The sequence below is a fragment of the Blennius ocellaris genome (genome assembly GCF_963422515.1).
Source record: "Blennius ocellaris genome assembly, chromosome: 21".
In the NCBI taxonomy this organism is placed as follows: Eukaryota; Metazoa; Chordata; class Actinopteri; order Blenniiformes; family Blenniidae; genus Blennius; species Blennius ocellaris.
Window position 1 is genome coordinate 4164901 of NC_137670.1, and position 25773 is coordinate 4190673.

General features: G+C 42.9%; 4 protein-coding genes across 7 annotated transcripts in view; 3 read left to right on the forward strand and 1 right to left on the reverse strand.

Moving 5' to 3' along the window:
* wnk4a (WNK lysine deficient protein kinase 4a) overlaps positions 1–9765 on the forward strand; it is a 45241-nt gene extending 35476 nt beyond the window's left edge. For 2 of the 3 annotated variants that reach the window (XM_080517198.1, XM_080517197.1), the window contains exons 14-21: positions 348–402; positions 656–787; positions 2069–2895; positions 3385–3472; positions 5765–6383; positions 7204–7409; positions 7511–7608; positions 7693–9765. In XM_080517198.1, coding sequence (XP_080373324.1) covers positions 348–402; positions 656–787; positions 2069–2895; positions 3385–3472; positions 5765–6383; positions 7204–7409; positions 7511–7608; positions 7693–7695 — 2028 coding nt within the window. In that variant the 3' untranslated portion in view covers positions 7696–9765. The remainder of the gene's footprint in view (positions 1–347; positions 403–655; positions 788–2068; positions 2896–3384; positions 3473–5764; positions 6384–7203; positions 7410–7510; positions 7609–7692) is intronic. The other variant, XM_080517199.1, reaches the window with a different exon arrangement.
* Positions 9766–9856: 91 nt separating this feature from the next.
* coa3a (cytochrome C oxidase assembly factor 3a) lies at positions 9857–11615 on the reverse strand. The gene is made up of 2 exons (XM_080517200.1): positions 11408–11615; positions 9857–10354 (listed from the first exon to the last, which is right to left on the reverse strand). The coding sequence occupies exons 1-2, from the start codon at positions 11592–11594 to the stop codon at positions 10251–10253; spliced, it is 291 nt and encodes a 96-aa protein (XP_080373326.1). The 5' UTR covers positions 11595–11615; the 3' UTR covers positions 9857–10250.
* A 1053-nt stretch (positions 11616–12668) lies between these two features.
* cntd1 (cyclin N-terminal domain containing 1) lies at positions 12669–16186 on the forward strand (the record flags this gene model as incomplete). Its single annotated transcript, XM_080516994.1, has 7 exons — positions 12669–12831; positions 13586–13661; positions 13739–13910; positions 13995–14157; positions 14237–14381; positions 14959–15055; positions 16088–16186. 7 exons carry the CDS (start codon positions 12669–12671, stop codon positions 16184–16186), a joined length of 915 nt encoding a protein of 304 aa, XP_080373120.1.
* Positions 16187–22769: 6583 nt separating this feature from the next.
* The window catches only part of tanc2b (tetratricopeptide repeat, ankyrin repeat and coiled-coil containing 2b), a 159636-nt gene continuing 156632 nt past the window's right edge, over positions 22770–25773 (forward strand). Inside the window, exon 1 of one of the 2 annotated variants that reach the window (XM_080517324.1) lies at positions 22770–22888. The gene's annotated coding sequence lies outside the window, so the exon portion shown is untranslated. The remainder of the gene's footprint in view (positions 22889–25773) is intronic. The other variant, XM_080517325.1, reaches the window with a different exon arrangement.

Genomic DNA, 25773 nt, shown 5'->3' on the forward strand with positions numbered 1-25773 from the left:
GTCCCTCGTAAAAATGTCACTTTATGTAAATTTATTCCATACATTTTTTGAATTGTGATTTTATTTTATTGTCTGTTAAACATTGTTGTGGTGGATTATTATGTTTCCGTATATCATACAATTTGGTATTTTCTTGTAGTAGTAGTATTCAAATAAAATCAATGTGTGCACACAGTTATGATCCTTTGTCTGTTGTGCATCACAGTAAATTCAAATGAACACTTTGCATTCACCCATATCGAGCCTGTGACTGCTGATAACTTTGAATCACATTATAATTATGTATTAGAGTACAAGGCATTGAGAGTTTTAGCAAATGTGTCTTTTGTTTTGTTTTTTGTTTGCAGCCTAATCTTCACAGTCACACTCTGCCCCGAACACACTCATCCTCATCTCTCCCTGGTAAGTCTCATGTTGGGTTCGATTCACTTATTCACCCATTAAAAGGATAAGTAGACAATAAACCAGATAAAAAGTAATGAATTAACATCATGCTGCTGTCTCCAATCACCAACTAACAACCGTAACCCTCATGAACATTGTTGAGCTCGCTCCATGCCAGATTAACCTCCATTTTCAACCGTGCTTGATGATTGTGTGTATTGTCTTGTGTGCATGGGTTTCCTCTAATGCACGTGTGTGTGTGTGTCTTAAGACTACAGTGTGGCTAACCCGAACATAGGGGTACGTGCCTCTCCCACGGGCGTCAATGGAGAGGTCTTCAGTGCAGACATTACTTCACCTGGGCGACCTCTATTACGCTCACAGTCTTTCCACAGCGCCCCAGGTAAATAGCCCTCCGCCCCTCCCTCCGGCCACCGTGTGAAGAGGCCTGACATTGTTTACTGTTTCAGCACACTGAAAAATTGTTAGTCCTTTTGGCAAAGAATAAGTCAAAGTGAAGCTCAGTGAGCCCATAAACCCCTCCTTCCCTCCTTCGGGGCCCTTTCTTGGTATTGTTCAGGCGTTCGCATGGCGCCACTCGCCGTGCCCACACCTCAAAGCTTTCGTCTGTGTCTGCGTTGCAGCAGGGCCTCTTGGGTAATTACCTCACCTGGAGGACACTTTCTGGCTTTTAGGGAAGCCGTGAATGCTGTTGCTGTGAAGCGCGGGGCTTCTCCAGTGCTGCGTTTGTCCGCAACATCTGTTTGCCAGCACCAACGGGAGAATTTCCAGGAAAATCTCCCACGTCAATGCCCCCCGCCCACCTCCACTGCAGGGGGTGTGTTTAAAGTCAGTGTAAGAAGGCAGATCCTCCGTACGCATGTCAGCACTTCCAGCCTCAATTGCCATCTGAAACATCCTCAACCCCCCACCCCACCCCCCCCGCGCGGTAGTGTGTCGCTTCCCTGCTGGACATCCACTGCACAGTTGCTTTCGCAAGGCTTGTTGGCCGGCCGCCACTTTTGCAGAGTGTTGCCTAACCCGGGTTTCCATCAGCGTGGAAAAAGTTGTGGCTGGTTTGCATCATCAGCAACAGGAGGAGTGGTTTTCAACTGTGGAGCCATTGTTTAAGTAAATGTCAAATCAATGGATTTGGCATGCTTCACCATCCTGCACGGTGTGATGTAGTGGCTCCTTTAATCTCACAATTAGGACGGAACAGTGGTGTACACACACACACACACGTATGTGTGCGCGCGCACACAATTTAAACTCTTTTAAATTGTAAAAGCTTCACTGGCTCCACTGATACTGAATCCCTCACGGCCACCTCGGTGAGGCGGCTCCGTCTCGTTAATACAATTAAAGACGGATGTCGCTTTCAGCAAAACATCTCTGCTAACCATGGCAACCCATTATTTGAACGCAGGGGGAAGATGTGGCCTCCACATGGTGTATTTCTTGGCAGGAGGCTGGAGTAATGATTGTATTAACAGAACCTCAAAAAGACAGAAGGAATGAATCATCCGACGTGTCCCTTTGGGGAAAGTCATTAATTATTCTGATTAAATGATGGAATTAGGAAACATTTTGTGTGTTGTTGTTTTTTTTACAGTTTATGCCTATTTAATGGACGTTAACAATAAAAAATGCTGTTGTCTTTTTTTTTTTTTTCATCCTCTAGGCTCTCCAATCCATTATCAGCAGCACCACCACCCTGCATCCCTCCTGCCCCATCATCAGCACTACCACGTCCCCTATCTGGGCCACACTCACTTCCCATTTCCATATCCGGGAGCTCCCAGTTCCCCGAAGCCAGCCGGGGCTCATCCTCCTCTCACCCGAGTGGCCAGTAACCCCGCCTTCTCCTCCGCTCCCTCCCCAGCCCCAAGCTCCCCCGTTCCTCAGGGCGAGACCCCGAGCCCCAGCAGCAATGAGAGTGCTGCGATGTCCCCGCCAGCCCCCCAGCACCCCACCTTGTGGCCCCCTCACACGCAGCCCCTATTCTCCTTGGCCAACGTGATCTCCATGGCCATGAGCATGGCTCAGTCTTTCATCCCTCCTGCGAGCCTCACCAACCAGGGCATGCTCTCCTACCCGGGCTTCCACCCCCAACTGCCCGGCCACATGCCCCCACAGGCCGGTTACCCCTCCGTTTACCCTCAGCATTACCAGACGACAGCGGCAGAGTCTCCGTTCCCCCCCGCAGGCGGCGTGCCCGTGCAGAACGTCTACCACAGCCCAGAACAGATGCCTCAAGCCGACGGAGGCGCTTTCCAGCAGTGCAATCACTGGTCGCCCCCGTCCATGTCCTCGACGCCCCCGCTGGCTCCCCTGGAGCCCGTGCAGCACGCGGGGCAATCCACTTACCCCGCCGTGACCCTCGATGACGGTTATACCGTCCCATACTCAGCCCAGCTTCCGGCCCAGGTGATCCCCGGATCAGAAGTGTCCACTTCAAGCTCGTCGTCGGATCTTTCCTCGTCGCCCTCCGAGAGTCCGAAAAACACTGTGAGTCGCCTTGATGTTTCATCTGGTTCAAATCTGAGAGACTTTTTACAAAAGAAATGCAACGTTTCTCATTATTTTTATTCACCCCTTCGGAATCTATTCTCATCAGTTTGACTTGAGATAAATTGCTGACGTCCGTTAATAATTCGATGATTCGCAAAGTTCATAACTTTTTTTCTTTCGTTGCAAATTCAGCTTTGATTCATAAATTGAATCAAAAACACATCCAATGTTTTGTTTTCAGGATAGAGAGATCTCTGCTTGTTCAATTTTCAGAATTTAATGCCTCTCATGTGCTGCATCAAATTGAGTTAAATAGTCGATAAATATAACTTAAAACTCCTTTGTAGTTCAGGTTCTCCTGTTGTTTTACATGATATGACCATAATATCGCTGTTTGCAGAAGAACAGAAGTGTCAATGTAGTGCAACATGATGGAAATCCTGCTTTCTTTACCACTAATGCGAATATTTTTTCCTCCCTTTCCAGCTATCGTCCTTCAACAGTGAGGTGCACCCCGTTATACCCGAGATGAATTCGACTATCCCAAATCCAAAAGCCCTATCCACTGAGCCCAGTAAGACTTTCTGCTTATGTTTACCAAAACAGATCTGTGTCATTAACACGTTGCGTAACGAGTGTTACAAGCTCCGAGGAAGCTGGAAAAATGACATGTTTATGTTTTCACCTCCAACACACCCGCACATATGCTTATGCACACACACACACAAACACACCCCTGGCCACACTGCATACTCTCTTTCCTCCCATTTCCACTGAATGTATTTGGTCAAAATATCTCACAGCGTGTCTGTTATGGACGATTGGCTTTTTTGAGCGGCTTCCAGCTCTGTTTGAGTCTCACTCTCTCTCTCTCTCTCCCTCGACATTATCAAGTATTAGTGGTGCCTCGGGAGTTGTTGCGTAACTGGGAGACTGGATGTAATGTTCCATTGAATATAACCACAAACGTAGGTGTGATGGCAGCCCGGCCCACCGCGATCCGCCTATCAGCGAGCGGCCCGACTCATTACAGGCCTCTACTCCCACTTCCACACCTGACTGTATTTATGCCCTCCTCAGAAGCCCACGTTGAACAGAGCCCCTCTGTTCAAGTGGGCACTGTCCCAGATGCTCTCCCTGCTTTTGCTGTAAGGACACTCGGTGGACAAACCGAGGCACTGCAGCACTTTACAGACAGTAATAAAGTTGTTGACAGCTGTTTCAGACATTAGAAACACTTATGAAACATGTTGTTGTAAATAAAATTACTTTTTTTCCCCCAACGTTGGTTATGCAAGTCAAGATTGCATTTGAGGTGAAATTATATTATATATTATATACATTTGTTCTGTTCTGGGTCAAAGGTGAACCTCAAATGTGTGTTTTTGTACAGTGGGAGGAAAGAAAAGTTCAGGTTAAAGATGCAAACTCCACAAAGAAAAGACAAGTTGCTCATTACACATTATGTGTGGGTGGGTGTGTGTGTGCTTTTCAAAACTATGATGAGTCATTTAAAACAAAAAACATTTATCACTTTTTCAGCTCAAAGCTCACAAAAAAAACAACCTGAGACCATAAACTACTGATAGCTTTAAAAATTCTATGAGTCAAGTTCTGAGGGGGAAATAAACAGTTTCAACAAATCACAATATAAGTCCGTAGCTATAAAAAGCTGCCATGACTTTTTAACTATAGTTGCTTGCCACATACAAAACACCATATTCACAACATCTCTGTTCACACCAACTTTAAAGAATTTTTTTCCTTCTTTTTACTAGGCTGATATTATGAACCCAGGGCATGCTAGTTTTGAAAGCACATTCTGTATTTCTATTTTAATATGGCAAATCAATTCATGAATTTCCTTTCAAACCGAGGAAAAATTGGTTTAGGGATCACGTGTCCTGATCCATCACTTGGTAAACACTGCTGTTCGAGGACTAGTCATCTAAATCAGGGTGTCACACATGAGGCTTGTGGGTTAAAACCGGCCAACAAGAGGCTCCAATGTGGCCAAACCACCAAGAAATGGGAAAGAAATGATAATGAATACTGCAATATGAAACAATATGTGGCTCCAGGTGTGTAGAGGCTATGACTTATGACTTGCAGTTCTAAAGTTTATGCAGAATATACAGTGGTGATTGTTGAAGGATTATAATTGTACTTATAATAGTGTACACATGTTATTTTAATCTTGAGGTGATTCTTTTTTTGGGTTCTGGCCTTTAAATGACATTTAATGAATGGTAACATCTTCTGCTGTAAATAATTGAACTTCAGGACTGATAAGCCTTTTGTCCTTTAGTCATTTGTCAAGTTTTAATTTACAGACAAAATTAACAATATGGACAATTTTCAACATTAACCAAATCTCTGATTTTCCTCTTTTTTTAATCTTTTTTAATTCTTGCTCACAAGTGACCCAAACACTAATGCAACATAGGAAAAGTTTTGGTGGACATTTCACTGTATTTTGCAGCAGAAACTATCATTAAAATTGCCTATGTGTTGAGATTGTAGTCATTTTCGGTGGTGGTTGGTTTTCTGAAAATATAGACATTTCCATCACAGCTACTCTGCACCACAACAAAGAAAAACTTTAAAGTTTAGCTTTTAAAAATGAAGGTTATTATGGCACTATTTTACTGGTCCCATCCACTAAAGATGAAGCTGGGCTGGAACTAAATGTGTTTGACACCCCTGATCTAAACGTTTTGGGACGAAAACGACACTATAAACAGATTGACTGGGGTTTTAAGAAACATTTCGTTCAGTCAGAATCCGGTCAGATCGATTGAAAATGTCTGTGGACGTTGGACGGATCCTCCTGCTAAGTAGCAGCATTTTCTCTGCTTCCTTCCAGAAGTCCAGTCGGCACCAGTGACCGTCGGTCGGTTCCAGGTGACGCCCAGCACGGACATCCCCGGACCCCCGGTGCCGGTGGCTGCGTCCTCACCTGCCGCACCTCCACCGGCGGACCGAGGCAGCAGCCAATCAGAAAGCAGCACCGAGGAGCAGGCGGAGTCCGAGACCAGCCTGTCCACCTCCCTCACCCTGTCGCCTCCTCACCCACACACCCACCGAGGGTCCGGAGGGGGGCCGCAAGAGGGCGAGGGGCAGGCGTCATGGGCCCTGAGCCAGGAGCAGCAGCAGCAGCAGCAGCAGAGACATCAAGAGGAAGATGAGGAGGAGGAGGAAGAGGAAGAGCTTGTCGGGGAGCGATTGAGGGCGAAGAAGAGGAGTCGTCGGAGAGCGTGCAGCCTCAGCCTGATGGGAACGTCTGCAGACAGCGGACTCTCCGTCACGGCGGCGGAGACGGAGGGGAGGCTGTGGGACGGAGCGGCCGGAAGTCCGCAGTACAGCAACGCCCTTCACCACCTGTGGATGATGACGTACAGCCGCAACGGCCCGTACCTGAGCAGCGACGACTCGGACAGCGAGGACGAGGAGATGCTGGAAGAACTTCAGGAGCTCAGAGAGAAGTGAGCGAGACTCAGGAATATTCTGTCCTCCGGGCCCAAATAACAAATGATCGGATTCATCTACTTGAAAGAGAATATACTGTATGCAACTACATCATGCTCATCAGAGCAGATAAAGTATTTTTATGATCCATGATAAACAAAAAAAAAGAATGTGTTTAATGTGCTTTCCACAAAATAAATATCATGAACCACTCAATGTGAGGAGGCTTAGTGTTAAAAATAATATTAATAAATGGACATCCTGGAATTATGACAATATCTAATATCTTTATTTGACCGTCAGGAGCGCACGTTAATCTGTATTATGTGGCGAGTCTGTTCAGGTAATCAGGATTACTTGACAGATCATTTCTTGATTTTGAAGTTATTCTGATCATAATATGAGCGAGCCGATTATAGTATTGAATTTCAGCTTCATGTGGCCAAATGTTTTATGCCTTTAAAGATGTAAATGGTAAAATAAAATCCACTGCTTTCTGGGAGCTGTAAAAATGTATATTTAAATGAGAACGTTTCATGCTATGTTCGAGATTGATTTAGAGCTGCAGTTATTTATAGATTATAATGTAATTTAGGTACCAGTCCTTGTGGCCTCTGATGTAAAGTAAGTTTGACACCATTTAGTTTATTATGGTTGATCGCTTGGTTAGAAGTTTTGCTGCCATCTGCTGTTCAGTTTTGTGTCTCAGTGTTGCGTTTTGACTGAGAAAAGTAGGAACAGCAATTACTGTAATTGATAAAAAAAAAAAATTGCAGTTCATGCATTGAACCCTCTTGAACCGATTTTGGCTACAATAACACACCCGTCTCTTCTCAGGCATCTGACGGAGGTTCAGGTGCTGCAGGCCGCCCAGAAGCGAGAGATCGAGGAGTTGTACGAGAGGATGGGGAAGGTTCCTCCTCCCGGGATCGTGTCTCCTGCTGCTATGTTGTCCAGCCGACAGCGACGCCTCTCCAAAGGGAGCGGCTTCCCCTCGTCTCGCAGAAACAGCCTGCAGCGCCTGGACATAGTTCCCCTCCAAGGTATCGTAGATCCTCGTCTCCGATTTAGAATTATTGCATCACTAACACGTCCCAGCCTTTCATAAGCAGGATTTTTACAATTTTGGTTTTGATTTCTAAAGGGATCATTCGAAGAAACTCTCTGGGAGGCAGCAGCGGCGGCGGCTCGCAGGATAAACCCAGTAAAGGTGTGACCTTTGCCACAGACATAAGTAGAATGGTGAGTGGACAGAATGTGCTTTTCACCTTATTAACCCAACTGAAACACAGCCATCGTCACCATTTCCTTTCTCTCGTCCCCCAGTGAGAAGCTCTCAGCCAAGCACGCTGGATATCTGGACTACCTCATCAGAGAGTGACTGCAGGGGTCAGAGACGGATCACTTCATCCCTTTTCACTGGCTCACAACCTGGCAAACATCCTCTCTTACCTCAACTGTATAGAAACCGTCGTCAGTGAAGCCGGAATCACCCAAACAAATGCCGATCCGGTCCACCTCGGCCCTCTTGTAAATAACTCTCCCCGAATCAACGGTTCGTTTGAAGCCTGTGATTTCCTCTGAGCGAACTTTGACGCAGTCACACAGTGACGCAGAGCGCGGCGACCGTGCAGCCCTGCCCACGATTCTGACACAGAATAGTTGAAGATTTTCCTGCTCGTCTGTCTCCCTGCTGTTCATCGAGCCCAGCACATTAATGTGAACAACAGCGAGGCTCCGACTCTTTTCCGACAGTTATTACACTCCTTTTTGGGTTTTTTTGGGGGGTTGTTGTAGTTTTTCTGACTGTACAGTTGGGTCTATATTTCCTGTTGGTAGAGCTGTAATTGCTGCCTTCCAGGGGCTGATGTTAGGATTCATTAAACCAGGGGTATCAAGCATAAGGTAGTGGGCCACAACCAGCCCTCACGAGGCTCCAAAGCCATGCTGTCAGGGTGAGTTTGTAAAAACGTGCATTATACAACCAGCTCAACAAGTTTTTCTGGGACATTTAACTGTATTTTTTCCCCAGAACTATCCAATAAAATTGCCTTTATATTGCCATTGTTGCAATTTTCAATAGTAATTGTTTGATAAAAAAAAAAATCCACATTTTAATTAAACATACTCTGCGCTACAACACAGAGAAACTTTTAAGTTTAAATTTAAAAGGTTATTATGGCACCATTTTACTGGTCCGGCAAACTTGAGATATAATTTGGCTTAATGTGGCCTCTGAAATATAATATGTTTGACACTCCTGCATTAAATCAATGCTTTATATATAGTCTGCAACTGTTATAGATTTGCACTGAAACTCCTTTAAAAAAATTCAACACTTCAATAGTGTTACCCTCCACATTTTCTCGTTTTAACCACGATTTCCTGTTGGGGGGAAAAAGCATCTCAATGATCCTCAGATCTTTCCTGAACCTCTCCTTCACACTTTGAAAAACTTCTTGCCTGTTCATGTTGTACAACTTGATTCATTTATGCAATCTGAACATGTTGCTGTCGTCTAACTTTAGTTTTTATAGGGATTGGGACACTCGATGGTACTCTGAACTCTTTCTCAGCACACGTTCACCATTTGTAGACAGTGAAAAATAACATATCCCAGTATTATATCGAGCTATCAATACAAACTTGTAGAGGAGTTGATACGAGAAATATTGCACAAAGTCAGACATGTTGGCCTGTAGGATCCTTGAGCAGAAGTAAAATCTTTTGAATTTGGTTAAAATGTGTTGAAGTGCAGAAACAACACATTTTAAATCGTGTAGCCGAGTTAAAATCGATTCATAATCATTAGTTGTGAAAAGTCCACCCAGGTTTCAGACTACTGGCGTTTTCCGTTGACTGTACATGTGTATATAATCCAAAGCATTTTTAGATCATGTTTACAAGCTATGATTGAATATTTCAACTCCCTTAATTCTTTTCTCAGCAGAAAATTTGTCGCTTGTTACATAGATCAAGCACCTTGTGCACTTTAGCAAACCCTGTTTTGTTTTCTCCGTCACTTATCACTCGTGTGGTTGAAACTGGACACGTTTCCACTTCCCTCCACTTTGTGTCTGATCACAGTAACGGCTTGCTGCACTACTTATTGTGGGGTGCAGACAAACCAGTCCTGGCTGTGAATCTGTAGCTGTTGCCTTATAAAATATTCACTGAATCAAACTTTTGTAAGATTCCTAAAATATCCAGGAAGGGGGGGATCCTTCATTTCTAAAATTTGAATGTAAATATATAATTGTATTGCTTTCTGAAGCTGCTGTCCTGCCATGCTGAATCTGTGCCTTTCCCTTACAATGTCTTATTTTATATTTTTACTCTTGAGATTTGGTGGCTAGATCCGACTCTGTATCAAATTTTGAACAAAAATAAATGCAAATTGTACATACCACTGCTCTTCTGTTCACTGCTGCACCCACACTAGAAATTATTACATTAAATCAGCAGCTCGTTAGACTTTTTATTTTACAAATCACTTTATCACCATAAATAACAGGTTCCAACAAGTTGATCTCTCTGGATCTTCTGCAGTGTTACAAGGCCTCTGTTATGTCATATATTCCCTTCATACTGTGAGAACGGAGCAGGATCACTTGTTGTGTATAGTGTGCGCGTCATACAGCCCGAGCCTTTTCTGTTGCATGTTGAGATCAGTCTGTTGCACCTGCAGTACGTTTCATGATGATGCATTCAGTTTGAAGGAAAACAAAAAAAAAGAACTGCCAAGTCTGTCCCAACATAAAAAAAAGAAAATAAAAAAATCTGCAGCACAGTTGATGGAACAAAGATCAGTGGCTCAGTGGCCTTTAACGTCCTCTCTTCCAGGCGGACGCAGAGTCCAACCACACCCCGGAAACACGCTCATCTCAATTGGCGCCCGTCTTTGGTCCCTGCGTTCTCGCACGCTTGGCCTCCTCGTCGATTTCATCCATAATCCGCTCCTGAGAGACTGAGTAGAACGTGTAGCCATCTGGACGGGAGTGAGTGGTCAAGGCAAATATTTACAGGGGAAAGCATCAAGTACATGTGTCGTGATTACATTCAGAATGGACATCTGTCTGTGCCTGTGTGTGTGTGTGAGGCGTACGAACGATGCTGTATGATGCATTTTGTTTTGACCAATTCAAAAACTTCAAATGAGCAGGACTACCTTCATTGTGCACATTGTGTACACTGTTTGAGGTGTGAGTGCTTGAGTGGTGCAAAAACACTCAGTAGTTTAACAAAAAAACTTTCTAACTGTTCCTCAAAGGGCATATGAAGTCAAGGGCAAGAGGTTACAGATGTCCTCCATGATTAAACTAATGCTATTAGGAGGTTTTCTGGCTTTACAATGGAGACTGATGACTGCCTTCTGAAGACAGTCCAAATAGTAGTCAGGAACATTAATATAAAACGGGTACAGAAGATATGGGAATAGTTGAGTGACCTCAAAATCAGCTACAACTACAATCTTTATTATAGTGAAGTAAAACTACAGACATGAATTGTTATAGCCCTCCTTATCTACATGAACAATGGACTCGGAGGGTTCAATTTAAACTAAAAACAAACCTGCAGGAATTTTAAAAGAAACCAAACGGTAGCTCTTCAGAGGAAAGAGGAAGAGAGAAATTATAAAGAGGGGTGCTAATGATTGTGTAAAAGGAATATTTCGATTTTTTTTTCAAGATAAATACTATGCAAAGTGCGATTCTTTGATGCGCTTTTCCAAATCAACTACTTACAAAACCAGAAATAAAATGTGTGATGTGTGTTAACTCCAGGTGGTGCGTTCAAGTACCAACCCAGAGCCATGGCTCTGGCTCATTTACTCGCTTACTACTCAGGTATTATGTATGTATGTATGTATGTTACTCTTGATAAAGAATATATATGTGTAACTTAAATCAAAATCATGCAGTTGCAATTGGTGTCACATACATCTCTGTGGGTTGTGCACTAAAACCTACACAGTCCCTTTAGCATGCTAGGCTAACGTTACATAGTTCACCTTGTGTTGATGTGAGCTAATCAAGGATACAGATCCCGAGCACCATCGCTCCGATGGCTAGTCCCGTCACCACGTTCCGTGCCCGCAGCTGGGACGTTTTCTTCTTCCATTGCGCCAGCTCCACCTGCCTGATGAAGTACAGCTGCTCCGGAGAAAGACCCTCTTTGGTCGGGTCTACCCTGGTCGCGAAAGGAGACTCTGCCTTCTTGTCAGCCATGTCTACTGTCACCCCCGTCCGGTCCGGCTGCTGCAGCACTGAGTTTCAAGACAATTGATGCGCTACAGGGCGCTTGAGCACACCGGGCGTGGCTCATCCGGCTGTTATGAGATCTACAACTGTGGGTGCACCATTCAAATAAGTCCCCCTAGTAGTCCCCATAGCAGCGTAAATGTATTCCTCTTGCACCATTCAGATGCACGGCAATTTACAATGTTTTACAAAGAATCAAAATAAATACATTAATAACAAGGCAATTGAGAAACGTTAGCGATTAGAATTATGATAAACATTAAAACAAACCATTAAGAAATGCATAAAAACGTAACGAAAAAGTACAAATTGTATTAATGTAACAAAATGAGTAAGATATGTTATTGAATCAGTCATGTGTAAAAAGCAATGTTTTAAGGCCTGGTTTAAAAGAAGTGGGTGGGAAGTGGATCCTTTGACACACTGGCAGCCGAGACTGAAGTTTTGTGTTGGACACTGCATGGACAGGCTGAATATCTTTTTTTTTTTTTTTTTTTTACTGAGACCTGTTGGCTGATGGCTGTAAGCTAACTTTGTTTTTGTCTTAATGTGGTTGTTGAATTTCAGGTCTGAGTCCATGACTACACCCAGATCTCTGGCTTGATTTGATGCCATGAGTGACATGGAGTCAAATTGAGTGTTGCCCTTTGACCTGTTTTCTTTGAGTCTGTTTTATCTGCGATTTAATTCCACTTTTGACTTTTTGGCAATGCATTTTTATTAGTAAAGTAATTTCAACTGCAGTTTTGTAACGTGTGATTTCAATAACTATTATTATTTCCATACTTTATTGATGTTTTTTTTTTTTATTTCGTTGGGTTATTTGCATTTTCTTCTCACTTTGTTCATCGTCATTAAAGACTTAAATTGAAGCATTAAATTCAAAGGGGCAATACAAAAACGATTAAAGAACGTTGTTTCCTCCGGGAGATAAAAACAGTGACAACAGCGCTCTCTCCTGGGAGTTATAGGAATTAAAACTCAAAAGGAGATTATTTATTCTCATTTATTAAGGTTCATGTTTCAGTCAACGTTCTATCAATGGCGAAACGATTTCTTTGTTCTCGCAAACCAAGTTTGAAGTTTGGTTTTGCCTCTTTCGACCTGCTCAAGGACTTTTTGATCGACCTCAACACCGGAAACAAACAGAACCTCGACAGTTTGTCTGACCAAAGTGGGATATTTAAACAAAAAAGACTCGTCGGTAAGCAGTGTTTATTTTTGATATTTGGTTTTAGCGGCTTACTATAACACTTTAAATCGTTTTGTTTGACAAATAGTCTGCAATTAAACAACTCGTGTCGCCCCGTTTGCAAGCTAACATGTTAACGGAAGTCATTAAATAATCAATTGAATAATCTTCATATGTGTGACACGAGTAATTTCACGCCAGAAACACAGCTGCGATGATCCTTTCAGTAGTTGTTTTTTCTCCCTGTTGGGATAAAATAAAGATGAGAATTAATATTAATGAAATATTACAAATATAATCACATTACGTCCGCTGGAATAATGTAATATATATATATATAATTATTATTACTATTACGAGCATGTCAAAACGTACACAAATACAAAGGCATACAAAAGCAGAAACATATTTCCGTACTTAAATTGTGCTAATTTTGTCGTTTTAACTTTATGATATTATTTGATTTTAACCAACAAGTTTATGAAGGATGATTTTACATGACTTTTTATACAACAGTCTCTATATTGTAATTTCCTTGTTTTGCTGGAGGATCTAGTCCTTTATTTTGTTGTTTCTAAGCTATTTATATGAATAATAATCTCTATTTTCACAGCACTAATCAAAGACAGAGTTACAAAGCGCGTCACAGAATAAACATCCAAATCTCTGTTGGCGTCTCTGCCTGCAGGATTCATATTTAATACTTTGTTGTACTCTGTGGTGTTTTGGCTCACGTCTTAAGTATTTTCTCCTCCGCCTGCCTCAGAATACATCTTCCTGATAACGAAAGAGCTCAGACTTGACCCACTGGTTGGATACCACGCCATTGAATTACTTCAGAGGTGAGCTACACATTTCACAGTCTTTATTGTTCACACGTTGTGCTTTATGTGGTGATATGAATAGCTTTCTCTCGCAGGTTCATGGTCAAACACCTTGCAGACTTGCTCACGGCGCCCGCTCCTCCAGTTGCTGCTGCCGATCAGCCGAAAAATCTCGAGGATGCAGTTTGTGACGAGCTCAGGGACAAATTCCCCCTCATCGTCTTCACGTGCGTGCAGCTCGCAAGCAAGATGTCCACTCACTGTCGTGTAGGTTGAAGCTGTGCCACGGATGATTCAGTCACTGTGATAAAAAGTAAAACTGCACCCCTTAATTTGTCAACTCTTTTCCAGATGATTGACAGCGGCACTGCTCTGCTCTTCCTGCAGTCGGTCGGCTACAGCGTCTCCAAACAGACGCTCCTCGAATCAGAGCTCATGGTCTTGAAAGGGCTGGAATTCAGACTAAACGTCCCAAATCCACTGGTTTACATAGAAATACTCCTGGAGGTGCTCGGTGAGATTGCACACACGAGAAACGCACACGTGTGAAGATCACTGTTTTCACTCAGCGGCTACCGACTGGACTGTTGTAGGACACAATGAGCCGTCCATCCCTGTGGAGCGCCTCCACCACCTGTGCCACCACGTCCTCCAGTTCATCACTTTGGAGAGGACGGCCATCTACGACAGCTTGTTAATGGCCACCGTTCAGTGTGTCAGCCCGTCCGGGGAGCAGAGGTATTGGGACAGCTGGTTACACCAGTGATTGAGTGTCTCTGTTTATTCCAGCTCATGTTCTTCCAGAACATTTATTCACTGGCTGTTAACACATGGCGTCTGTGGAGAATAGAGATACAGAAAGTGACACAGCACACACTGGGAAAATGAAAGCATGATATCCACTGGATTAAAAAATCAAACAAATATATTTCACAAAACTTGAACAGACAAAGATGCGACAAATGATTTGATATGAAATCCTCTTTCGTTGCAGAATAATGTTGATATAAGTCTTGTGATCCTCAAATCTACCTTCAGTGGTTTCATGTAACTAATTTCTCTGCTGCATCGTTCTTTTGTCCCGCCCCTTAAAATATGTCATATTTAAACAGAAAATCACATTTCATCCCACTGTGGAAATTTTACACTCGCATCTTAACTCGTGTCATCATGTGACAATTCACAAAGAAAAAGCATAATGCTGCGGCGTTTCAAAAACAAACACAAGGTGGATTAGTCTTGTTCAGAAATGTATCTTTACCACTGGGGTTAATTAAACTTCTTTAAGTTACCCGAGTTGTTTCGACCAACGCAGAGAGAAGTTTGTGACAGTGACAGAAGACTGCATGCTGCTGGGCGTCGCCATCATCGCTGTGGCCGCGTTCATCCTCCACGTCAAAAAATGGCAACAGGTAAAACGTCCCATGCACGTAAAAAAACATTTTTTTCCGATGCAGCTGTAAAGTTCTTTACTTTGAAATCCACACATACATTTATCATTTGCTTTAAGAGGTGAACGTGGACAATTTGTTTGGAGACTTTCAGCAGTAATAAATTCACCACTAAGAAACTATATGGGACTCCAGGTATGTCGAGGCTATGACTTGTTATGACTTCTAATGTTTGTGCAAATGATACACTGGTGATTATTGGAGGGTTAATTGTGTTCATAATAGTGAATATATGTTATTTTAAGATGGACTTGAGCTGAATCTTTGGTACTTGTGGGCTTAAAAGGACATATAATGAGTGGTAACATCCTCTACTGGAAATGCTTGAATTTCAAGAGCAATAAGCAGCCATTTGTGTTCATTTAAAGATAAAGTGAAGAATATGGACAGTATTTAGCATCAACTCAATCGCTGTTCGCTCTGCACCTAAACACTATAACAACAAAAAATGTTTTCACATTTCACTCGATGTTAAAATTGTAATAATTTTCAGTTATAATTGTTTAGTTTTTTTAAATATAGACACTATAATACTTTGCACCAGAGCAAAGAACCACTTACAAGTTTAAATGTAAAGGTTTTCATGGCACTATTGAAATGATGCAACCCACTCAGGATGAAGTTGGACTGAGCTGAAATGTGTTCGACGCCCCTGCTTTGGAGCAACCGTTTGGGCGGAGGCTGCATCTTGCTCTGTAGCAGCTCCACATTTGGCGAAAGAACGACCCGGGGCCCTTCGCACAGCATGTGCTCTACATTTAGAGAGGAGCCTCACTTTTAAGTTCTTCACATTAAGCCAAGCTTTTCAATTTACACAGAAATGACACAACATGGTCAGAGGCTGCTCACGTTCTCCCCCCCGGCACCACTCATTACCTCAACAAACGGTTCAAATAGAATGACACCGGTGTATTTCATAAATGAATTGTTTTTCGTAAAAATATGAGATTAGCAATGCTTTACAAACTGTTGCTTTCTTTGAATCCTTTGCAGGTCATCGGAGAACTGAGCCACATCACGGGAATCTCCCAGAGGAGCATCAGGGACTTTGCTCATGTGACCTTGGAGCATATTGTTAAGCTCAAACCATGACAAATTTAAACACTTTGGTGGTGTTGGTGCAGAATCCCCTCTTTGCACGTGTTTTGAAACAGTGAGAAACAATAGCTGCAGACATGATATTTATCTTCTTCAATTATTTAAACAAATATTCCATAAAGAATGTTTGTTTTTTTTCATTTGTGACTGCAAGACTGTAACATGGCCTAATTAAAACATTTTGTCTCATTACACTGCTTTAAGTGCTACATAAATCCACTCAGTTGCCTCAGATGCTTATTTTTTTAATGTAATGCTCTTTTGTTTAGTTGTTGGCAGGTCAAGGCATTAAAATGTGTCTCGGGTTGAGGATCAAGTCTCAAACACTGCCAGCGATGGGTTTATCGTCTCTTCAAGTCGTCTGAGCTTGGCTATATTGGCTTGGTGAAGTGTCTCAGTGGATTCTGTCACACAGAAATAACCCTACTGAATTTTCATCCAAAAATGTCTTGTCAAATAATCCAGAGAATATATGCATGTTTGAAGCTTTTAGTTTGAGTAATGTATCTTTCATAATTGTGATGAATGCTCCGGCCTGCTGCAGCTCTCAATTAGATTTCGAGGTCTAGAGGATGGATGGAGCCCAGACACATGCGCCTGGATTCAGCATCAACCTTCGTCATTCAAAGTTGAAATCTTCAAACAATCACAAGGGACGTCAGTGAAAAAGAATATGATCACTGAAATCGCTGGATTCTACTTCCAATGGTTTCTGTCTTAGTGAAAAGTCCAATTTTAGTCTGAATCCATTCTGCAGGGCAGCCAATGTGAATACATCGTGGGCTCCCTGAATGCCAGCAGGGCGACAGCAGTGGGTTGGGTGGTGAAGCACCACCGCTGTGGCAGAGCCGACACTGGGCCTCGTCTTCTTCGTGCAGGAAATCAGCCAATAACCTGATTGTGCCGTCAAAAGACCTCATTCAAAGTTCCTAATTCTGTAAGTTCAAGGTCGACATGACCAAAACTGATGTTTTTACATGTTCGATTGTTGCTGTGCATAGTTTTAAGTTTTGGTGTCATATTATTAGTAAAGCCTAACTTTACATTTGCTCAGTCTGTTAAAATGGAAGGCATGCATTTTTTTTCCCCCCCAACCTGTGATTACCTTCCTTCAAGTCTGTATGCCGCCTCTTTATGCTGCTGCTTTGCTGCTTGACATTTAGGAATCCGCTCTTGTGCCTCCAAATCACCAAATGTCATCACAACATTAAGTGCCAGAGTCATCCGGAGCGCCGGCCTCATCTGACGACGGCCGTCTGTCGTGTCGCTCATTCCTCCCTGCAAAGCGTCATTCTTCATTTTGACCTGGAGCAGGCCGCCTTCCAGAGGAGACACGTCCATTAAATGAGGGACGATATCGATCTGTCCGTCGAGTACGAGTCAAAAAGCCCCCCACCCCCCTCCCGTTGACTCCGTCAGGTGGCTGTAGTGTCGTGTGAGGTGAGCGTCTCTGCTTCAGGGAAGGAGTGAGACTGCATCCATCACTGCCTGAAGCTGCCGGGCCCAGAGGCCACTGCTGCCGTTGGCGGCGAGAGCAGCCGGCCAGCACAGAGCCTGACTGAAACACACCTCTTTTGAAAGGTGATTGAATTATCCTCACTAAACAGGTTTATTGGGTCCACAGCTGCCTCATTTCTTGCAGATTCCCTGGACAGCGCATTATGTTTTTTTGGGGGGGGGGCAGGTGAGGCAGTGGTGTTACATCCCGGAGTTTCAGTAGTAGGACCGAGCTCGGAGCACGTGATCTCCTCTGTGTTTGTTCTCCTAAAAAGCTGTTTCATCTTGTTCTCGCTCTTCAGGATGTCTCGGCTTAGTGTGTGTTTGCCTGCTTCCCCATGGATCCATTTAATACTCAGCCCTCTCGCATGCTCAGACCTGTGCTTGTTATGATTCTGTGCCGGGCCTCAGAAGCAGAGGTACAGAAAAGGTGTGTTACAAAGGGGGAAGAAAAAAAAATCAAACTTATTGGTTGGCAAAAGAAACATTGCAGATATCAAGTGTCAAGTTGATATTATGTGAGCTGAAAGGCGAGAAAAAAATAACACCAGGTAGAGAGAAAACTGGACGGTTGCACACTGCAATAACCTGCAGCACAGAGTCTATCCGAGGGAACTTACCTGTGGGTGCCAGGGGGTGCTTTCCACCGCAGGGAATCTTTGAAGTCGCAGCCAGCTCTGCAGCCGCGCTCCGCGTTTCGTTTGAGATAGCTTGAAGGCAGGACCCCGAGCCTTTGTTCCTCTGGCTCGCCGGCTCGAGTCTCGCTCTTTCTCCAAAGCCGCAAGGGGACGACTGCAGGTGGCGGGCAAAGAGGTTTTAGAGTGTCGGCCCATCTTTGGAAGGCAGCAACACTCAGGAGGGAAAGACGACTTTAAGAATATGAAACTGGAGGCGTTTGTCCTGACAGTAATTAACTGCAAACTGTTTATGTTTGGTGTGTTTTTAAGCTGCTGTTGTTGTTTCAGCCTAATGTGGTTTGAGATTACATTTAAAAAGCCTACGTGCCAGGGATGTCTTATTTCAGATCTGAATTCGCTATAAATAATCACACAATAAATTATTGGGATAACATAGAGAGTTTGCGATGTTAACATCTGCGCTGTGCAGCTCTTATTACCCTGCGGTCCAAAACCAAGACATCTCCTCAGTGCCCTCAACATCCTCGGCATTGTCCCGGTGTCCTGTTGCTCCCACTTCTACCTGGAACACAAAGGTGCTTATACTGTCTGGGGCACAATTACAACACAACAGATGGCAGCCAGCGAGTGTGGAGGAGCCTTGATACCATCAGGTGTAAAGCTGCTGGTATCAGTGTCAGGCGTAAACCTGCTGAAAACAAGCCTGCAGCGAGGTCGAACAGCTGTATGCAGACGTTACCTGCTACCATTCACCGGCTCGGTTGCCACTTACAGCCAGCGCGATGGGGTTTAGTCCAGGACTGTATAACATAAATACCTTGAGTACCAAGGACAGAGTATCTCAAGAGATGAAGCTGCTGGAGATCTGCTGCATGTCAGTACTTCTATCGCTTTATGAAATGCATAAATATCTGATGACTGTTGGCTCGACACCAACATGACTAATCTTAATTGTATTGTCAATGTTTTATTATGGAAATATCCATTTTTCTTTCATTTAATTGGTTGAGTAATTTTATTTAGATCAGGCTGTTCTTTATAAAACTCATATCAGTATAATCTGTATATGTCAAATAGTGCAGAATATCTTTTAAATTAAAGTGTTAACGTTTTTCTTTGTTGCGGTGCAGAGTATACATCATGCAAATGTCTATATGTTATATAATAACCAAACAATTGCCGCTCAAAATTATGTGTTTTCTACTGATGCTGCAGTTTCCTGCTACAGTCCAAACACGTGTTAATTGGAAGAGCTAATTGTGAACGTGTGTGTTTGTCTGTTTCTCTCTTTTGCCCTGTTCCGGCCTGATGACCCTTCCAGGGTGTTTCCTGCCCTCACACTGTTCGCTGGGATCAGCTCCGTGGCCCTGCCACCCTGAATTGACTTAAGCAGTAAAGAAAACGGATAGCTGGATGGACTGGTGACCCGCGTGGGATGTCCACTCCCCTTTCCCATACTCAGGTATGATCGACTCCCAGCGGCTGCAACTCTGAAACGGATAAAGTGGCGATATTTATGTATAGATGCATTCAATCTAACTATAATCCAAACTTAACACTGGTGCAGCATGGCTGCTTGGGTGGATTAGCAGAAGATCTGGGTTCAGCCTTCAGCGACTCGCGCTGCTCTCTGGCTCCTCCACATCTCAAGCTGATCTCTCTGCAAGCTTGTGTTAGCCCACCATTAATCTAACCTCCTCCTCCCGCAGCCTGTGAAAGCGAGAGTGGGCCGCACACTCACCTTTACCGCTTTCATCCTTTATATTCAGACGGAGGGGAAGTCTGAGGTAAGCCGGGGGATTGAGAAAGCTCTGGCAGGATTTGATTCAATGCCAGTGGAAGCATGTGTGTTTCCAGAGGTGAGGGAGGGCTTAAACACTCCGCTGTCTGCGACCACGTCATCCATCACACTCAGTGACATGCGTGCAGGCACACAGTTAAAGTCCCTGTTGCCAGGGTTTCTTAAGGTATTTATTATTATTTTACCATTTGTACAAAGGGCAAGTATCTACTTTAGTGAAGCTGTAACATCGGTGCACCATTTAATGCTAATTTTGGAGTGGTAAACAGTCGAATCCTTTTTTTTTTTTTTTTTTTTAAAGAAAATGTATGGTTTTACTGCAACATACATTTTTATACGTTTCAAACAATTATTCCCAATATTGTGCAGACATGGTGAAATAGACGACACATGGGTTTCAAAGGCAATTGAATGGGTCAAATAATTATGTTAAAGTTAGTCCTTAGGCACAAGTTGGGAAATTAGGCTAATTCGAACCTTTTGGGTGTAAATGACAAACTATTTAAAAAATCTTATTAATTTAACAGTCTTGGAGATGAAAGGCTGTGAAAACCATTATTGTGTCAGACCAATAACATTCTGTCATAAAAACCGATTCAAGAACAAATTCACATGGTTCAGAGTTTAGATTGATTCATCATCATCATCATCATCATCATCATCATCATCATCATCATACACATTTTTGCCAAGCTGAACAAGTAGATAAGTTATATAATGTGATCAATAAAATGTTTTATTGAGGCAGTATCTCAAACAAATAGAATCAAATGGGAAAGTACATTTCTATATAATGTATTATAAACAGGATTTTCTTTGTCAGTAAAGCGTGTGATTCATGAAATCAAGAAACATGGCATCTCATGGTATTTCAAGAGTGGCTGTTTTCCTTTATTTTTTCACAATTCAAACTGCAGAAATGATTGAACTTTCAGTTTACATGTTATGAGTGCAGAAAAAACAATTAACCTTTCAATGATTTTCAATTTTCTCAGACGAACTAATGTTACTGCAGCCTAGTTTATTATATCCAAACCTCACATCCTTCTCCACTTCATCAAATCGCACAAGAAAATATTTTTAAGAGTCATCTCATATTCCATTGCAGCTCTGTTTTCAAAGTATAAACTTGTATCTATTAATACTAATACGTTTAATCAACAAGCCTTTCCAGATACAATCCACTATTCCCCATTAAACAATCACTTCCCTTATTTGCTTTTCTGCTTATTGTTCCTTCATCCTTTTCTATTTTGGTTTTGATGAAGGTTTATTGATGGGGAGGATCTCATATAAGTCTCTTGGGCTTCTTTTCTCTACTGACCAGTTTGGTTTCATATTGTCATTCTCTAGTATATTCTTATTTTAGCCTTTCTGTATGGAGTTTGCATATTCTCGCTGTGTGAGTGATTTTCCTTTTGGTACTTCGGTTTCATGTTAAACATACACGTGAGGTTAACCGGTGACCCTAAATTGCTCTTATTTGGTGTGAGTGAGTGTGTGCACTGCAGTTGTCTGTTTCTGTGTTTCCCCTGTGATGGACTGGTGACCTGTCCAAGGTGAAACCTGCCATTTCCCATAGTAAACCCTGAACAGGATACAGTGATAAATGATAGATTGATGCATGGATTCTGAAAAAACAAAGAAAAACAAAAACAAACAAACAAACAAACAAAGCTGTATGCTATATTAAACAAATTCTTCATATTTAAAGCATCCAGAGGTTGTGTGATCTGTCACTTCAGCCACACACAGTTAACAATTATACTTGCACCACATCTCTAATAGTAACTCTGACTCAAAAGGCTGTAATGTTATTGACTGATTGAGGATAAAGTCCGACACTGGCTGCAGTCTTCACCATCGATCACTTCAAATGTCACATTCCATGGTCTGCAAGGCTGAGGGATGGGAATCTGATTGACATCGACCTTGTTCCTGTTGAATAATTATGAATGATTTAGTTATTAGAGCCTTCTTCCACCATGAATAATTCATTGGATCTGCCGTGTTGGTTCCAGTAGAAAGAAACTCCACACAGAATAGATGCGTGCGTGTTTTTTTCCCCTTATATGTAAACATTATTAGTTGGATTTCTATTGCACGCCTTAACGCAAACTTCCACCAATCTCGTGCCTGTTTCAATTATTATTTTTTCTTCTTCTTCTCATTATTTTGAAATCCGCTGGCGGAGGTGCGGTGCAGGATGATTTGTGCGCATTGACCTGCGCGCGGCGCTCCGTGTTGCGGCGCTGCGTGGCACTGTGGACACCGACAATACACACACACACACGCACGCGCTCGCATACACTCTCTCACACACACACACGCCTGCAGTAGTTGTGTTGTGAATGGCCCTGGCAGCTTGGCACATTTTGGCGGAAGAGACGCAGCCGTCAGTCCGGACGCGCCGCTACCTGCAGCCGCTGCGGACCGAGCCTGCGCCGCCTTGACACCCGGAGGTGTCGCTGTGCGCGGTGGCCGACCGCCTCACAGCCGCCTTCCGGACTGGATGTTTTAAGCAGCTCCGATTCCGTGCAGTTTTTTTTTCCAGTGTCTCGCCGCTTCAGCTGCTCGGGACCCGGGGACTTGGCCGCGTAATTTTTATTTATTTTTTAATAATCGGGACTTTTGGTGGAGACGCACGGCGGCGCGCTGCAGCAAGAGGAGACACGGTGCTGGAGAAACGGCAGCAAGACGCGGCTCGGATGTGATGCCAAAAGCTGGTGAGACAAAAACAAAGATTCCAGTCTAGAAAAGGTAATTCGTACTCATTTGTACTTGTGCGTGTTCTTGCTGCCTCCTGCTCGCATTATGAAGTTTATTTGAATGCACCTTAATTTAAAAAAAAATTTAAATTAAAATTGTCAGGATCGGTGGTGTCAGCCAATCCATAGCCTATAATGAGTATATCTCCCAGCTGCTCTTAGGCTAAGCACAGCTAAGCCAATAAACACCCCCAGTAGTGTTTAATGAGATAGTCTTTGCTGCTCCTTTTGTGCCCACACGATAACAAGCTTTTTTTTCCTTCTTCTTCTTCTTCGTCTTCCCGTGTGCAGACTGCAACATGTGTGATGCATTTACATCCCTTTCATGTTTGACGATTTTCTCTCACATCAAATGCTTTATAGGTTATATTTATTCTTATACATCCCCCCAAAGAGGTGCCACGCTTCCACATTCATGATGAAGCCCTCTGCTGTATCTAACAGGCTGAATTGATTTTTAAGGTTAGGTCAATTATGCAATCAACGTAGAGTTCTCCTTTAATGTTGGCGAGTAGGCTGAACATATGGTGCCCTGATCCTCCAGCCATATATTCAACAGTCTCAAAGTCTACGGGGGGGGGGTTGCCCACCCAGACAACAAGGTGTCCATAAACTCAAGACGCTTATATGGAAGAAGCTGTTCTTACTTGTTCAATGGCTTCAGGCCAGCACCTACCTCTATGCACAGCCTATTATCTGACATCTGGTCCTTCTCAACAGGGACTTATGTGGTAATAGTATGTTTCTGCAAAAGGCTGTTAATCTGCGTAAATGCTTGTTGTTTGAAAAGGGGGGGAAACGCTTATTTCCCTATGATCGTCATTCGGCACTTTATATGGAGACGCGTCGGCTTGCTTCAGAATGTTATGAGACGAGGGAAGTTTTGGCAGCTGTCTGGAGATGTTTTGTTCCCGTTGTGTGGGTTATCATTTAACACGGTGCGGATTTGTAAAGATCGCACAAACAGTCACGGTGGAAAAAATGTCATTTCTAGGGCACGCAGCTTACGCACGCGCTCACAAACGCAAGTTCTGCCTTTACAGCTCCAGAGAAGTGCTGTGAAGAAGCATTTATCAGAAAATCCGTCTGCAGACCAGTAAGATTTGAGCTCCAGCACTCATGCTTTTTGTATGAGCCTGAAGATGCTTGCTGGACTTTACATTTTTTATTTTTTTTTTTTAAATGCAAGTTCTTGGTTGTCAGCTTGGCTCAGCATAGATAAAAGACAGTCATCCTCAAAGTATTCTCTGATCACATCAGTGACATTCACGAGTTTCTGCTGCCCAACTCCCGTCCCGACGTACATCTGAGTTCACTGTGTGGAGGTTTTCCATTATGAGATCATGATGTTTTGCTGTTTGAGAAGACCGGCCCTTGAGTTTTCTCTTTTTGTCTTTCTCGGTGCTTATCTCTTCTCCCCTCGAGGGGGGCGGGGGTGGAGAGACATGGCCTTGTTTTCCACAGTCTGGGCCAGCGCAGCCTCTCCGTTCACGCTCCCTGACAGGCCAAAGGTTAAAAGAAACAGATTCAGCTGCAGAACATGAGCTGAGGAGTTCTCAGAGACTTAAAGCTGACGCAGGACATCCTTCAGACTCGCACTTATACATCACAAATATACAATACCACTACAAAACATGCCTGTGTACAAAGGTGGCAACAGTACTTGCATCCTTTTCTTGAGTAGAAGTAGAGATAGCTGATTAAGTGATCAGAAATAACTTTTTGACATATTATATGTGATATCGTATTTTACTTACCTTCTGGTTTTCAACAGAGCACAACCTGTTTTTTGTGAGAGGAAAAAGTAGGAATTTAAGTGTGCTTATATTGTTCAGAAAACTGCCCGATTGTTATATAATAGTTTGGCTCATTTGCATAAACTACTCCCAATACACAGTGCAAGGGAGATGTACAGTAACTGTAGATCATCATTAATCATCTTAACTTGTACAGACTAATGTGAGGATATTCATAAAATAGTGTTTTTCTGGTAGATTTTCAACAAAATGTATGTGATTTTTGCAAGTATGCCATGATTATTGTACATTTCCTCAGCGCATAGCTTGAGTCATAATCAAAGGAAAGAAAAATTTATGTTTTTAGTCTGATTTTTGGTTGTTCTGTTGTTTGTTGTCATGTTGTTTGTGGTCCTGTTGTTCCGTAGCTCCTGTTGCTTGTTGTCCCACAGCCTCATCTCGCTATGACACGCTGGTTGCCATGGGGACGGCACTGCTTCTTTACGTTGCTATACTGACCCAAGGAGGTGGACGTCTCAAGTAGTTGTTCATTTGTATTTAAGGAGACGTTCCATCGAAATAGATCACCTAAAGACGGCCTGTTGTGATAATAAAGATAATTAGATTGATCTTTTCAGGTGATTTGGCCCAAAGCATGTTACAGATACTTCATAAGGCTGCAATGCAAAATAATAATAAAAAGTACATGTTCTGAAATCCACACAAAGAATGTAAAGAGGAGAAATGGCTGATTGACAGTTAGTAATGCGATTTCTCGCAGCTTCTTTTAACATTTCCTTCTTGCTATTGTTCGATTCTTCCTCCTCCACTGCATATCTGCTGGCCACATACTGTTGCTTTAGAGCTGTTTAGATTCTGAAAGCATGTAAGCTTCTCCATGCAGACTTTAAATTTCCTTCCAAACCTCTGTTATTGGAACCCAGAAGTAGTGGGTGGATGGATGAGTAAACAAAATATTGGATTTTAACATGGGAAAAGAGCATTTCTTCTCCATTTCAAACCAAAAACAGCCACAATTTAGTTTATTTTTCCAACCATGATGACAATGGTCCCTGTAATCCCAACAAAATGTTTGTTTGATCTTTCCCTGAGACGAGTGAAACTTTTTTTTTTTGTTGCT